Genomic DNA, 14758 nt, shown 5'->3' with positions numbered 1-14758 from the left:
AAAGCTGATTTTATTTAGCCATATTTTCGAAACACGTCCATAATTAACTACATTTAAAACCATTTCACTTGGATTCTTCACGCCTTACACACTTCAGTGCGACTTAACACTTCAACACCCCAAAACTGTATAACGAAAAAACGTTCATTTCCCAGTGTCTCGCGTATAATAGAACATCTGTCTCCATGTCCCAAGCATCATGTGCACTTTCTTTCTTTTTGTTTATTGTCTGTGTGTTTGGTTACCCTACCCTAATAACTTCTGTATTGTCTTGTCTTGTCTGTTTTGTCTTGTATAGTCCAAGCTGAATGTATAGTTTTTATTTATGTCTGTACTTTCAGTCACTAACAGCTGGAACTAAATTCCTTGTGTGTGTCAACACACCTGGCCAATAAACCTGATTATGAATATGATTTTTACTAATAAAAATGCATCTAGGTTGTTTTCAGGGATGTATGCTGAACAGCATTCTCAGCAGAAGATCAAGTTTAATCGACCAAATAAGGATCATAAACCATGCATGTTCGTCTTTATGAGCCTAAAACCAATACAAAACTGTGACCCTGGCCACGACCATTGGGCTGTTGTGATATTATTCAGGGGTGAGCTAATCTCATAAACGATTATCATGTATTTTTTTATTTTCAGATAAATTTCAGACACTAATTGGTGATATTAGCGTTCAAAACAGAAGAAAGATCAAGCTTGATCTTCTTGAAGATGAGCTTATGACTTGCTTTAAACATTATGCATATCAAAGTGTGCAAGCAGCAAACTGAAAAAGAAGTCTTTTTATACATTGTAAATATAATACCTGTTGAATAAAAAATATGTAGTATTTATTTGTGGTATTAAAAGCTTTTATATGTGATTGGATTGCATTGATTGAATAGATTTAAGGCTTTTTGTAAAGAGTTCATATATGCTTTACTCTTTTTTTTGTTAAAGTTTATTATTCGCCTAGATGAAAAGCTTATTTCACTTTGTGAATGGATATTTAGGATAAAAATAACATGATTTAAAAGACTGAGCAAAAAATGAGTAAAAAAAACAGTAACTGCATTTTTATTTGCTATGCTCAAATATATTTGTTACAGCTCAACTGTACATTTTTGTTTACTATAAACAAGAAAATAATAATACAAAAAAAAGGTTATGCACACTGTTTATGCCTGAATCTATTCCAATCAAAAACATCTGGAAAATAAGGAGAGAAGACTAAAGTGATGACTAGTTATAGTACTGTCTTAAGAAATGTAGTATGCTTTACAAAGTTAAAATTACCCTGTTACAAATTTTCTACGGCTTTTCAGAAATAGTTTTACATTTACTTATAATTAATAACCAACAATAAACAGGGAAACATCACTGCACACAGATACATACATTCTTCTAAATCCAATGATCATGTTTTTTAAAAAAAATCTCTTGATTTGTTGCCTAATGTTTATCAGACAATCTTTGAAGCAGGGCAATGATGGTGTCTTGCTTGGATGAAATTAACTCCAGGGCTGTTGCCATCCTTCCCATTGCTTCAGCCATGCTACCCAGTGTTCGTTCCTGGCGCCGCTCCCGGGCCTCCTTTTTGCGTTGGCGCTGCTCCTCCAGGCGTTCGCGTTCTTCATGACTGGTGATGAAATTGCGAAGAAGGGCAGTACGCTCACCTGCGAGCCCTTGCTGTTGGGCAAAGCGAGAGACCACTGAGCCGACCTGAAGATGCCGAAACCTCCGTTTCAATGGCTGCCTTGTAACCTTGGAAGCAGGTTTGGAGGAAACATTGGACATGGAAATGTCAGTACTACACGCAGGGCTTGGGTTTGGGGATGTGTTACACAGGAGTGGGGATGTCACCAGTGTAGGAATTGGGGACGGTGTGGTAAAGAGCCCACTAGGGAGCAAACAAGGGGTGGCCATTGCAGCAACTGACACATTGTGCATCTGATGCTCTTCAGTCCTTACAGATGTTTTAGTTGTGGCTGTAAATCCAACAAGAGTTGAAGCAGGGTCGCTCTGATTGATCTTTGCTTTTCCTAACACTTTGTCCATCATCTAATTATGTGAAGTGACACAAAAAAATTAGAAGATAAAAAGCTTAAAGACAATTCACAATGAAATACAAACTCACAAAGCTTAGGTAATTATTTAATTTTATACCAGGGGTGTCCAATCTTTTCCACAAAGGGCCGGTGTGGGTGCAGGCTTTCATTCCAACCAAGCAAGTCCAACATCATTCTAACTATTTAAATCCAGTGATTTTCATTTTCAATGACCATAAGGTGTGGTCCTTGATTGGTTGGGATGAAAAGTTGCACCCACATCGGCCCTTTGTGGAAAAGATTGGACACCCCTGTTCTATACATTAGCTATATTAGCTATATTAGTTACATACCTCAAAATATTCCCATGAGGTCTTGGCCTGTCCTCTACCCAGCCTGCTGCGCTCTTTTACTCTCTTGTATGTGACAATAAGGTTGTTCCATTTTCTTCTGATCTTTTCTACTGGCAATGAGTGGCCAAGGTTCTCCAGCTCACTCTGGACATTCTGGAAGAGACGGGAACGTTCATGGGAGCCATACATGTCCCAGCATCGATGCATCGCCTCAATGAGGTGCACAATAGCACGGTGGGTAAACTCCGATGATGTAGACACAGCTTCGGGGTAGGCCCGTGCTGCAGTACCTTTTCTTGCTTCCTCCCTGCTTATAACTGTAAAAAGTACATATTGCTCAGTATTAGGACTTTCCTGGTACCTGTCATTACTGTTACTGTTTCCTAAAAAAAAAAACATAGAAACTTACCAGTAAGCACTTATGGACATTATAGAGCATGTTTATTTTGTTCTCTTGCTGCTATAATTGTTAAAATACATATTGTGCTGAGTTTTAACAATCTATTTAAAACCTCTTTCATAGAATGCACAAGGTTCACCCAAACTGTGCAAAGTGTGTGCAAAGAGGTATGGACATTAAAAATGAATAAAATGTGATCACAAGGGTGTGCAAGGCTCTTGCAGACATTACATGTCATTATAAATTACAACGAGTCACTATATGACTTCACAAGGCTTGCCTGAAACCTTTGTGCACTTCTATTTACTGACCACTGTTTAATTGCTTGATTGACCAATTCACACTTTATATTAAATGTTAAATGTTCGGGTTGATTGTATTGTAGGAAGATGCTGGAAGTCCTCCACTTGATATTTTCAGTGTTCATTGATGAAAAATAATAAAAAAATAAATTCTTAAATTGTGTCATCTGTTCTAGTCAAGTCAAGTTTATTTCTATAGCGCTTTTCACAACAGACATGCTTTTTTTTCAAAGCAGCTTTACAGAAATCAACAGTTAAGGTGAACAATGTGTGTTTATCCCTGATGAGCAGCCTTTTCCTGTGGCAAGGAAAAACTCCCTTAGATGTTATGAGGAAGAAACCTTGAGAGGAACCAGACTCAAAAGGGGAACCCATCCTCATTTGGGTGACATCAAGAGTGTGATCATAAATCTTTAAACAATACAGAACACTGGAGTGTAAGATTATGAGTAATGTTCTTTCTACAGTCTTATACAGTCATTTGTGGTTATAAAACTAGGAGCTACTGAGCAACTCATAAAATAGCTCAACATTTGCGATCATCACAGATCCAGCACCAGCTACTCCATGCCAGAGCCTTTCAACGTGCCACATGTAGTATCAAATAGCATTTGTTTTTACAAGTATAAGTAAAAGTGTGTGCCTTTACCCTAAATCCTGGTTATACTTGTATCAGTATAAATCTCTCGGCATACCAATATAGTAACTAATTTACTTTGTTATGGTTTAGTTGCATGTTTATGTATTTATTGTATCATTACATGCAATGTGTATCTACATGAAAAAAAACTCACCATGGGGCCCCTTCTGGTCTCTAAATACAGGCACAGCATTGTTTATGCTGATAGGGTCTGCAATTAAGGAGCAAATAAAGACTATTATTGACATGAGTTTATTTGTATTTGATGCTATTTAAAAGGCAAAGCTACAAATGGCAACTGTTTCAACCTTCTGTAGAATCTGAGACACCTGGCTGTTTTCGTGACTACTGGACAAAGTGTTAACCAGCACCACTCACAAAGTAACACAGGGGTGGGTTCCTTCAGCTGCTCGACATGATGAGCCGCAATTGCACAAGACACGCTCGCAGTCGACTCAGCTGCAGCTGGACTTTCATCGCAGGATGGAGGCATGATACTTTCAGATGATTCGCTTTTCAGCGACACGTCCATCGCTGCACTGGGGACTCAAAATACTGCGTTGTGTAAATGTTGTGGCTCCGTGTTATAGTGGCTTTAAAAAAAATAAAGCGCACTATCAGACTGCTGACTGCTACGTCATAAAAAAGTGCATCAGAAATCTCAGCTTAACAAGAGTTTAGCAAAAAAAATCGCGGTATTTCTATATAATATATGCACCCATTTTTTTCTGCTAGTCTTCAAACTTGCAGTAAAATACACAAACAATAATGGCTGCGATGCAACTGCGCAAATTTCCTGCGTACATCTACAACGCCATTGGTCGCATGTCTCTTGCGTCACACGCAGCGCCTGCGCTTTCGCAGACGCATTGCGCAGACGTCAAATATCCATCTTGATGGAGCTGTGTGCGTGTGCATGTGCGTGTGCGCGCGTATTAAAAGAACACATAAACTCCTACTTAAGCAATGAAACTTTGCATCCATGCAAAGAAAAAACATAAAGAACAAGTATGTACACAAACATAGAACGAGTAACATTAACTGAAACACATTAACAGAAATGTTACATTCATTACAGTATAAAACACATTGGCAACATGCATCACCTTTAAAAAATGTTGGGAAAATTTGGTATACTAAGATATTGTGAAATACACTGCAAAAACTCTAAATCATTATATATATTTAATCTTAATTTAGCATTTTTAAAACAAACCTTAGTGAATGAACCTTACTTGCTTTACTAAAGTTAGTCTTAAATCGTTAGCTATAGATAATGTTACATTTTCAGGTGTATACAAAAAGCTGATAGCAACTGTGACTGTTTTGAACCGTGTGACTGTTGTCGTTATATTGTTAAAATAAAATGATTTAAATGGAATACGCCTGTAATTAAAGTCAGAACAAATCAATTACATGGTTTTTAAATAGCTTCTGCACTAGAATATTACTTGTGGGAATATTTAAAGGGCCACGTAGCTCTCTTTTATACTATGCCTGACACAAATCAAGATAAATATACCCAAGAAAGAACAAGCAATGAAATCTCTACTCAACGAAGCTGTGTCACACAAAGGTGTCAGTTTGTCTTCTCCTACTGATGTTATCCTGCAAGTTCCCAAAACACACTAACACCTTGTATGACGTTCCAGTCACAAAAAACATCAATTATCTATCAGATATTCTGAGTATCAACAGTTTGATAAGGAATACAAGAATTAAGGAGAATGGGTACTCTCACTGGTCCATTCCAGCACCACAGGGCCATTGCCAGAGCAATGTGGGACCGGACTCTGTTGAGTGCCAATTTATTAAGCCTTGCCTTAGGCTGTCCTTCTTAGGCCCTCGGAAAATCATCATTGGGTCATCAACTCATGCACACCAGGTATGGCACTATCCAATTAGCCAAATTTATCACAGGATTTTTCTTGAAATTTATTTAAAACATTTAGTGGGTTTGGAACAGGGGCATTTAGGAGCCATCACAGCCAATGGAAATGTCCTACAGTGATCACTTATAATCTTATACTCCAGTAATCATGTTAGTTCTCACTGTCCAGTGTTCTTTATTGTTGAAAGATTTATGATCAAACTCTTGATGTCACCCAGATGAGGATGGGTTCCCTTTTTGAGTCTGGTTCCTCTCAAGGTTTCTTCCTCATAATATCTAAGGGAGTTTTTCCTTGCCACAGTCGCCACGGCTTGCTCATCAGGGACAAATTCACACCATTCACCATCACTGTTGATTTGTGTAATGCTGCTTTGAGACAATGTCTGTTGTGAAAAGCGCTATACAAATAAACTTGACTTGAAACTTGACTTGATCACAGAAACATCTGAAATGTGACATTTCAACATAGACTACATACAGCATAATAAAATGCACGACAAATAGTGAAGAAAATACATACACAAACAGCACTTTTAAAAGGTGCTCAGTTAAAGCAGATCAGGCAATAGCTAAAGTTTCATTATGTGCTTTTGTAAACCTTGTTATTTTTCTTTGAAACACTGAAGAGCTTTAATAGTATGGTTATATTTCATTTGAATCAGAATCAGAAATAGCTTTATTGAGAAGTATGTTTACACACAAGGAATTTGACTTAGTGACAGGAGCTTCAAGTGCAGGAGAAAGTACAGACATAGTGCAACATATGATAGTGCAGACATGCATAGTAATTACACAGTAGAGATGGAATATACAAAATATAAGAAATACAGACAATAAAATAATGCACTATATACAAATAGAAATATCGTCTTAATGAATGTACAGATATGTTATTTCCAAGGGTGTAGTTTACAACTGTACCATTTGGATTCAATGTATAAATGTATCAGTTATGATGGACAATGTAAATTCAAGAATATTTTAAGTAAAAACGTTTTTGTGCCTGGCTGTTCTGGTGGATGGTGCTCTGTAACGCCGACCAGAAGGCAACAGTTCAAGAGAGAGTGGGCTTGGTGTGTGGGGTCCAAAGTGATTTTCTAAGCACTTTTCCTCACTCTGGATTTGGGAAGATCTTGCAGGTTGTACAGGGGGGCACTAATAATCCTCTCAGCAGTCCTGACTAGTCTCTTGTTGTCTGATTTGGTAGACAGATTTAATGATGGTAGAGTAGAACTGCTCCTGTGGCAGGTTGAATTTCCTCAGTTGGTGAAGGAGGTACAACCTCTGTTGGCTTTTGTTTAGCAATGCAGTCAATATGATTGTCCCACTTCAGGTCCAGAGAGATGGTGGTACCCAGAAACTTGAATGACTCCACTGTTGTTACAGTACTGTTCATGATGGTGAGTGCTGAGGGATTTCTCCCGAAGTCTACGATCATCTCCACTGTTTTGAGCGTGTTGAGCTCCAAGTTGTTGTAATTGCACCAGACAGCCAGCTCTTTTACCTCCTGTCTGTAAGCAGACATGACTCTATCTGCAAACTTAAGAAGCTTAACAGAGAACACTGTCTGGGCCTGAAGCTTTTCTACTTGTCTTGTCATGTTTTCTTCACCCTGCAAGAAGGAAGCACCGGTGTACTCGAATTCTGTCACAGTAAAGCCCTATGTTACTTGGTTAGACAACACATGAAAGCAGAATAAAAATGCCCTCTTCCTTTATTTACACATATATGTTCTTGCTGGATCCAGAGATTCCTTTAAAAACACTGGAAGCATTGAATAATACAAATCAAAATAACATGGAATGGAATGCAACCCACAACAAACTCACACACACACACACACACACACACACACACACACACACACACACACACACACACACACACACACTCTAGTGGTGTCTAGAGTGAAACACCTTACTGTCAGGCTTACTATTTATTAAGACAAGTATGTGTTTTCCCCAGGCGTGTTTTTGTTACTATGTGTGTAAGCTTATGTTTAAGATGCAGCATCACAGCACTTCACCTTTTTCATATTTTGTTATGTTATAGCCTTATTCCAAAATGGAAAATTCAACAAAATTCTACAAACAATACCCAATAATGACAATGTGAAAGAAGTTTGTTTGAAATCTTTACATTTGTTTAAAAAAAAAAAAAATCACATGTACTTAAGTATTCACAGCCTTTGTCATGACACTCAAAATTGAACTCAGGTGAATCCTGTTTACACTGATCATCCTTGCTTTCTACAACCTGAATGGAGCCACCTGTGGTAAACAAAGTTGATTGGACATGATTTGGAAAGGCACACACCTGTCTATATAAGGTCCCACAATTAACAGTGCATGTCAGCACACAAACCAATCCATGAAGTGCAAGGAATTGTCTGTAGACCTCAGAGACAGGGGATTGTATCAAGGCACAGATCTGGGGAAGGGTACAGAAACACTCTGAATGAGCTCCAGAGTTTCTCTGTGGAGAGAGGAAAACATTACAGAAGAACAACTATCTCTGCAGCACTCTACTAATCAGGCTTGTATTGTAGTGTGGCCAGACGGAAGCAACTCCTTAGTAAAAGGCACATGACAGCCTGTCATGTTTGCCATAAGAACTCTTTGGCCTGAATGCCAAGCATCATGTCTGGAGGAAACCAGGCACCGCTCATCTCCTGGCCAATACTATCCCTACAGTGAAGCATGGTGGTGGCAGCATCATGCTGTGGGGATGTTTTTCAGTGGCAGGGACTGGGAGACTAGCCAGGATCAATCTTTTGATGAAAATCTGCTCCAGATTCTAGACCTCATCTTTCAACAGAACAGTGACCATAAGCACACAGCCAATATAACAAAGCAGTGGCTATAAGATGACTTTGTAAATGTTCTTGATGGGCCCAGCCAGAGCCCAGACATGAACCTGATTAAACATCTCTGAAGAGATTTGAAAATGGCTGTGCACAGACACTCCACTTTCAACCTGATGGAGCAAAAAGGGTTCTGCAAAGGAGATTGGGAGAAACTGACCAAGGATAGGTGTGCAAAGCTTGTAGCATCATACTAAAACATACTTGAGCTGTAATTGGTTGTAACTGTTTTTTTATTATAAATTTGCAAAGATTTTAAACAAACTTTGTCACTATGGGTTTTGTTTGTAGAATTTTGAGCAAAATATGAATTTAATCCATTTTGGTATAATGCTGTAATAACAAAATGTGAATGGATGCACTGTAAATAGTCCTTACTGTGTTTTATTTATTTATTTATTTTTTATTTTTATTTTTTTTGTGGTATTTATAGATAAATAACCCATATAATGCCATCAGGAAAGATTAGAAATTAAACATGGATCTTGCATAATTTTAATGACCAAACAATTACTCCATTAGCCTAGAGTTTTCTATCAACATGCAGCCTTAGACCTTTACTCTTATATTAACTTGCTTTCAAGCATATCTAATGGGACAGAACTTTAAGATCAGGTTAAAGCTAGTCTTCAAGATTGTGGTTCATCATGAAGTTGAAATAAGTTACAAATAAGAAACAAGTTATAGAATAAGAAGTTATCAGAATGCATATTTTTGTGTCAATAGAAATAAGATGGTAGACCTTCTTAATGGACAGCATTTGAGGACTACATGTCCAATTTTGTGGCAGAAAGAACAGAATCTGGCTTCTTTTACAGTTACTGCTAACGCAGGATGAAATGTCTTTAAACTTGCATTATTGTTTTTAAACCACATCATCTTAACAATAATGTCTTTGTATACATATAGCTGTTTTACACGCACTTCTACAGCACAAAGGTAAGGGGGTTACTCTTAATATCAGAATAGCTGCTGAAAGTTTAAAATTCCTCCAATAATTACCCCTGAAAATGTCACTGGGTGCTTTCCTTTACTCATGTGCATCTCAGATATTTCATCCATGTTAACTGACATCAGGCCTTACACATTAAGCAGTGCTTGTTTAAATCTGTAAACTTATAAATATCAAAATATCGTTGATTTATAACTTCGTACACTACCTAGTGAAAATGAAGCAGCAAAAGTGGTTTGTCCAGTCAGACACCCTTTTTCACAGCTACCATATTGACTTCTTCATGTAATCTATGTACAGTACAGTGTCCTAAAATTGAATAATGTCAACATCTCTGTAAAGCTCACAATATTTTCTGCAGAAATCTTTAAGTTCGTGTTCAAGTTTATTCCTATAGCGCTTTTCACAAAAGCCATTGTCTGAAAGCAGCTTTAACTTAAGAAATTAAAGTAAATTTTTTGTATTTATCCCTGATAAGCAAGTCTCAAAAGGAAAACCATCCTCATTTGGGTGACATAAAGGGTGTGATTATAAATCTTAAAACAATACAAAACACTGGAGAGTGAGAACTTCCATGAGTACGCCCGTAGTGTGTGTGATTATGAGTAATGTCTTATATAGTCAGTTGACTTTGTGGAACCAGGAGCTACTTAACAAACTTATATAATAGCTCAACATTTGAGATAATCATAGATCCACCTTTTAACATTTAATTTATGCTGAGCCTTTAAACATTTCTAGAGGTCTAAACTCTACATAAAGTGGAATCCAAATGGCATGGGTACATCTCCATATGGTTTGAAATGTTTGCGGGTTGGCATCTACTTCTTTGAAGGTCCATAATCTTCATGAGGTGGGACACAACTGGAGCTGGTGCAACCTCAGGATTCTTAAGGATAGGTAGAAAAAGAAAAGCAGTGGAGAGGAATTAGCGTAGTTAATATTAACAAACACAAGTTGATAATGTGCATTTGATCATATATACTGGAGCACAAGGTTATGATATGTGATGTGTGTTATGTGTAGGCCTTTCTAAAAAGATATGTTTTAATCCACGCTTAAACTGCAAGAGTGTGTCTGAGCCCTGAACACTGTCAGAAAGAATATTCCAAAGTTTAGGAGCTAAATAAGAAAATGCTCTACCACCTTAAGTGGACTTTGTAATGTAGCTGATATGATTTTCAAAAGACAAGTTGCTGTCTAAAATAATAAAAATATAGATGAAAATTTTTTTATATTTCTTAAATAAGCATGGTAAACCCACTAAATATGAATTTAACTACAAAGACATTCCATGGGGCTGTAACGATTTCAGCTACAGTTCCCCTCCACCCCACCAGAGTGAGCCATCACCCAAGTTTTGAACACCTTTGGGGCAAAGTTCACTTCCTGTTGTGCCTTTTAGCCAGTGCTCATGCTCAGCTGTTTTGGGAAGTATTGTGTCTTCTAGCTGTTACTTTATTCCATGTTCTTAGTTACTGGTTTTGTCCCTGTTATAGTTTATGACCTTTTCTTCCTTCTTGTTGTATTTATTGGATTTGTTTGCCTCGTGGACTGTCTTTTGTTTACTGAACCTTATTGCCTGCTTCTGACTGCTGTGTTTAAGGATTACATGTTTTGGTTTAGATTCATTAAACCTCATCATTTATTCTACACAAATGGATTGTGAGTCTACCTCACAGGGGCATTGTTAATCACTGTCAGTTTATCAAAGAAAACTTACTTAGACAACAATTGCATATTTTATTTTGGCATGTTTTATTATTTCATTTATTTTTGCTTTTTTTTACGTAAGCAAACATATTGGAACGCAGAGTCAAATAAATAAACAAATAACAATTAGTCTTGTCATTTGAATACTTTTGGAGAGGAATGTATATAAAAGTGACATAACTATAGCACATTATTTTTGTTGCCAGTGGAATAGCACCAGTATGATAGCATATTAAGGGCAAATACCTTTATTCCTTGTGCTTAAAAATAGAAAATTATTTTTTTAAAACTATTTGTAATGTCCTTAGTAAATGGAGTGAACTCCATAAATGGAGTTACAAAAAAAGTCTTAAAAGTTTCAGCTCCAACCTATTCATAAAAACATACTGAGATCTCCATATATATGAAGAACAAGAAGGAACGTGTCATTTTTTGGATATAATGAGAAAGTTAGGTATGATGGAAAAGATGTAAGCATTCACTAGACAAAGGCTCATTAGAATTTTGCTCATTAGAAAATTGGAATGCAATTGCTTTGTCTTTTTTCTTTTTTACTCTGATTATTTTTTATTAAAATGTGTGTCAACTTTAGAGACTGTTGTGTATGAAATCCCACAAAAGCAGCCTGCCTGGAACATACAATGTCATTGTGAACATTTTTGAGTTTTTTAGAAACATTAACCGAAGTTCTGCACAAGGCTGCACACAGTCACAGGGAGCACCAAGCTTCATAAGTCAGTGTGCCAAAAACATTAACCTGTGCACAAAAGGAGCTGTGCAACTGGTGCTATTCTGACCATGTGTGTAAGGGGACTATTTTGAAGGTGATAGTGTGTAAACATAGATAAATAAAGTATTTTCTTGTAAACTCTCTTTTTAATACCACCTCAAATACACACACACACACACACACACACACACACACACACACACACACAGCTAATGCAAGAGAAGGTAAGCGTCGCAGGGATGCAGGGAGTGTGGCACGGAGACGCAGCGTCTCGTTCCCTCGGGGAACTAGGGTTACGGTCGTAACCTAGAGATGTTCCCCTTCAGGAACTCGAGCTGCGTCGAAACGCTATGGGAACGAGTGTCCAATCACGCCACACTGACCAGACCCTGCCTAGAGAGTGAGGGCCTCGGCACCAGCACGCAAGACAGAGGAGCCAGGGGTGGCTCTGAGGTCAAGGTCATAGAACCTGACGAAGGTCAGCGGGGTGGACCAACCCGCCGAGTCACAGATGTCCTGGAGCGGGACTCCAGCGGGTGGTCCTTTAGGGGCCACAGCCACAGCCTCCACAACTCCGGGCGGGGTGAACCAGAGTTCCGCCCGCCTGAGAGAGAAGATCCCTCCTGGGAGGAAACTCCCACGGAGGGCCCTTGAGTAGGGACACCAGATCCGCAAACCACGGCTTGCTCGGCCATCGAGGCACCACCAGGAAGAGACGGACTCCCTCCCGGCGAACTCTCTCCAGAACTCCAGGGAGCAGAGCGATCGGGGGAAAGACGTACAGGCGTAGCCTCGGCCACGACTGCACCATGGCATCCAGCCCTAACGGGGCTGGAGACGCCATTCCCCAGGCCTCGGCCCCTGCCTCAACAGGGCGTCTGCTCTAACATTCAACCGACCCGGGATGTAAATGGCCCTCAGGGACAGGAACCTGTCCTGAGACCACAAGAGGACCGCCCGTGCTAGCTTGTACAAGGGGCGAGATCGGAGACCCCCCTGGTGGTTAATGTAGGAGACCACTGCCGTATTGTCCGTGCGGACCAACACATGGCGATCTCTCAGGTCCGGGAGAAAGTGTTTTAACCCTAAAAACACTGCCATCACCTCCAGGCAATTTATGTGCCAACGAGAGACATGGGCCGCTCCACAGACCCTGGGCGGAGTGGCCACTCATGACCTCTCCCCACCCCGTGAGGGAAGCGTCCGTCGTTAGCGTTACGCGATGACACAGAGCCCCCAACACTGGGCCACGGGACAGGAACGTCCAGTCTTTCCAGACATCCAAGGCTCGAAGGGCACGCCGCGAGGCCTTGATAGTGCGATGCGGGAACCCCCTGCCACCACTGGAGGGGCCTCGTGTGCAGGAGCCCGAGCGGAACTATGATGGACGCCGCTGCCATGAGCCCTAGCAGCCTCTGGAACTGCCTTACAGTGAGTGGCTGGCCTTCCCGCACTCTCCTGACGGCAGTAAGGATGACTTCGACCCGAGCAGGTGACAACCGTGCCTGCATCCCGGCCGCGTCCCATACTATGCCCAAAAAGGTGGTTCTCTGTGATGGAGAAAGCACGCTTTTGCTGGCGTTTAGCCAAAACCCAAGCACCTTCATGTAGGCGAGGACGACATCTCGATGCCGAATCGCCTGGTGCTCTGAGGGAGCCATGATCAACCAATCGTCGATGTAATTCAAAATGCGGATGCCCTGAAGCCGCAGCGGAGCCAGTGCAGCATCGACCCAATATTGGTATGCTACGCCCCCGAAAGCAAACCTCAGGAACCTCCTGTGTGCAGTAAGGATGGAGATGTGAAAGTATGCGTCCTTCAGATCTATAGTGACGAACCAGTCCCCGGACCTGATCTGCGTCACGACCCCCTTGAGGGTGAGCATCCTGAACCTGTCTCCTGAGAGAGCGGTTCAAGGAGCGAAGATCTAGAATGGGACGCAACCCCCCATCCTTCTTCGGAACAACGAAGTACGGGCTGTAGAAGCCTGACTCTCGAACCGAGGGGAGAACCACCTCGATGGCCCCCTTCCCCAGGAGTGTGTGCACTTCCTGTTCCAGGACCAGAGCCTGCTCAGGACCCACCAGGGTGGGACACATCCCGTTGAAACGGGGAGGAGAGGACGCGAACTGAATTGCGTAACCCCCTACTATCGTCCGCAGGACCCACCGGGAGACCCCTGGCAGCACCTCCCAAGCTGCCAGAAAGTTCCACAGGGGAACCAGCCCCTCGGGACTGGCCTCTGACCCACTCAGAGCAGCTGGGGCGGGGCCCTGCAGCTGATGACACCTCGAGAGAGCTGGAGGGTGGCCGTGCTCTAAAGCACATCCTGTGGCAGAGTCCACGGCCCGGCCTCCTGGTGGTGCGGGGGAGGGATGGGCACCGTAGCGTGAGGCGTACACCGCCCCATCTACCGAAACCGTCAGGATTTCCGCACCACAGCCCGTTTGCTGGAGGCGAGGGTGACCTTCAGGTCAGCCTGCTCCTTTTTGGGCCCAGTTTCTGGGCTTCGCGGTGCCCGGAGGGACCAGGCTGGGGCTGCCGCCGACCAGCCCCACGTGATCGGCGAGGGAGGTACTACTGAAACGCAGCCGACTGCTTTTTAGACTCCTGAAACCTCTGTTCACAACTGCATCACGGACAAGGTTCGAGCTGTGCTCTTGAACGCACCGATGGCTCCTCCTGGCCTGTTTGGTGACGGCGTGACGAGATGCCTCTCTGTGGCTACCAGGGCCGCCAAGGACCGACCAACGGCCCGTGCCGTGTGTTTCGTGGCAGCGCAACGTAACTCCTTAATGTCAGTGGCCCCGGAGCTAAGTCCCTCATCCAAATCACGCAGCAGGTCAGCCTGGTATGCCTGTAACACACCCATGGTGT

The 14758-nt window shown here is 41.4% G+C and overlaps 1 protein-coding gene across 1 annotated transcript; it reads right to left on the bottom strand.

Annotated features, from left to right (window-relative positions):
* Positions 1 to 1036: 1036 nt before the first annotated feature.
* Positions 1037 to 4551, bottom strand: si:ch1073-357b18.4 (uncharacterized protein LOC797129 homolog). Its single transcript, XM_046854090.1, has 4 exons — positions 4110 to 4551; positions 3886 to 3942; positions 2390 to 2706; positions 1037 to 2049 (listed from the first exon to the last, which is right to left on the bottom strand). The coding sequence occupies exons 1-4, from the start codon at positions 4261 to 4263 to the stop codon at positions 1441 to 1443; spliced, it is 1137 nt and encodes a 378-aa protein (XP_046710046.1). The 5' UTR covers positions 4264 to 4551; the 3' UTR covers positions 1037 to 1440.
* Between the last annotated feature and the right edge of the window lie 10207 nt (positions 4552 to 14758).

This window comes from Silurus meridionalis, chromosome 7 (genome assembly GCF_014805685.1).
Source record: "Silurus meridionalis isolate SWU-2019-XX chromosome 7, ASM1480568v1, whole genome shotgun sequence".
Taxonomy (NCBI): domain Eukaryota; kingdom Metazoa; phylum Chordata; class Actinopteri; order Siluriformes; family Siluridae; genus Silurus; species Silurus meridionalis.
The sequence above is the reverse complement of the archived record's forward strand: the minus strand, read 5'-3'. Positions and strand labels throughout refer to the sequence as shown.

Excerpts from the sequence above, each read along its gene's own strand:
- si:ch1073-357b18.4 (XM_046854090.1), bottom strand. The coding sequence starts at position 4,263 with ATGGACGTGTCGCTGAAAAGCGAATCATCTGAAAGTATCATGCCTCCA. Across the intron at positions 3,943-4,109 it reads ACCCACCCCTGTGTTACTTT|ACCCTATCAGCATAAACAAT; the intron begins GTGAGTGGTGCT and ends CCTTAATTGCAG. Across the intron at positions 2,050-2,389 it reads CCTCATGGGAATATTTTGAG|ATGATGGACAAAGTGTTAGG; the intron begins GTATGTAACTAA and ends TCACATAATTAG.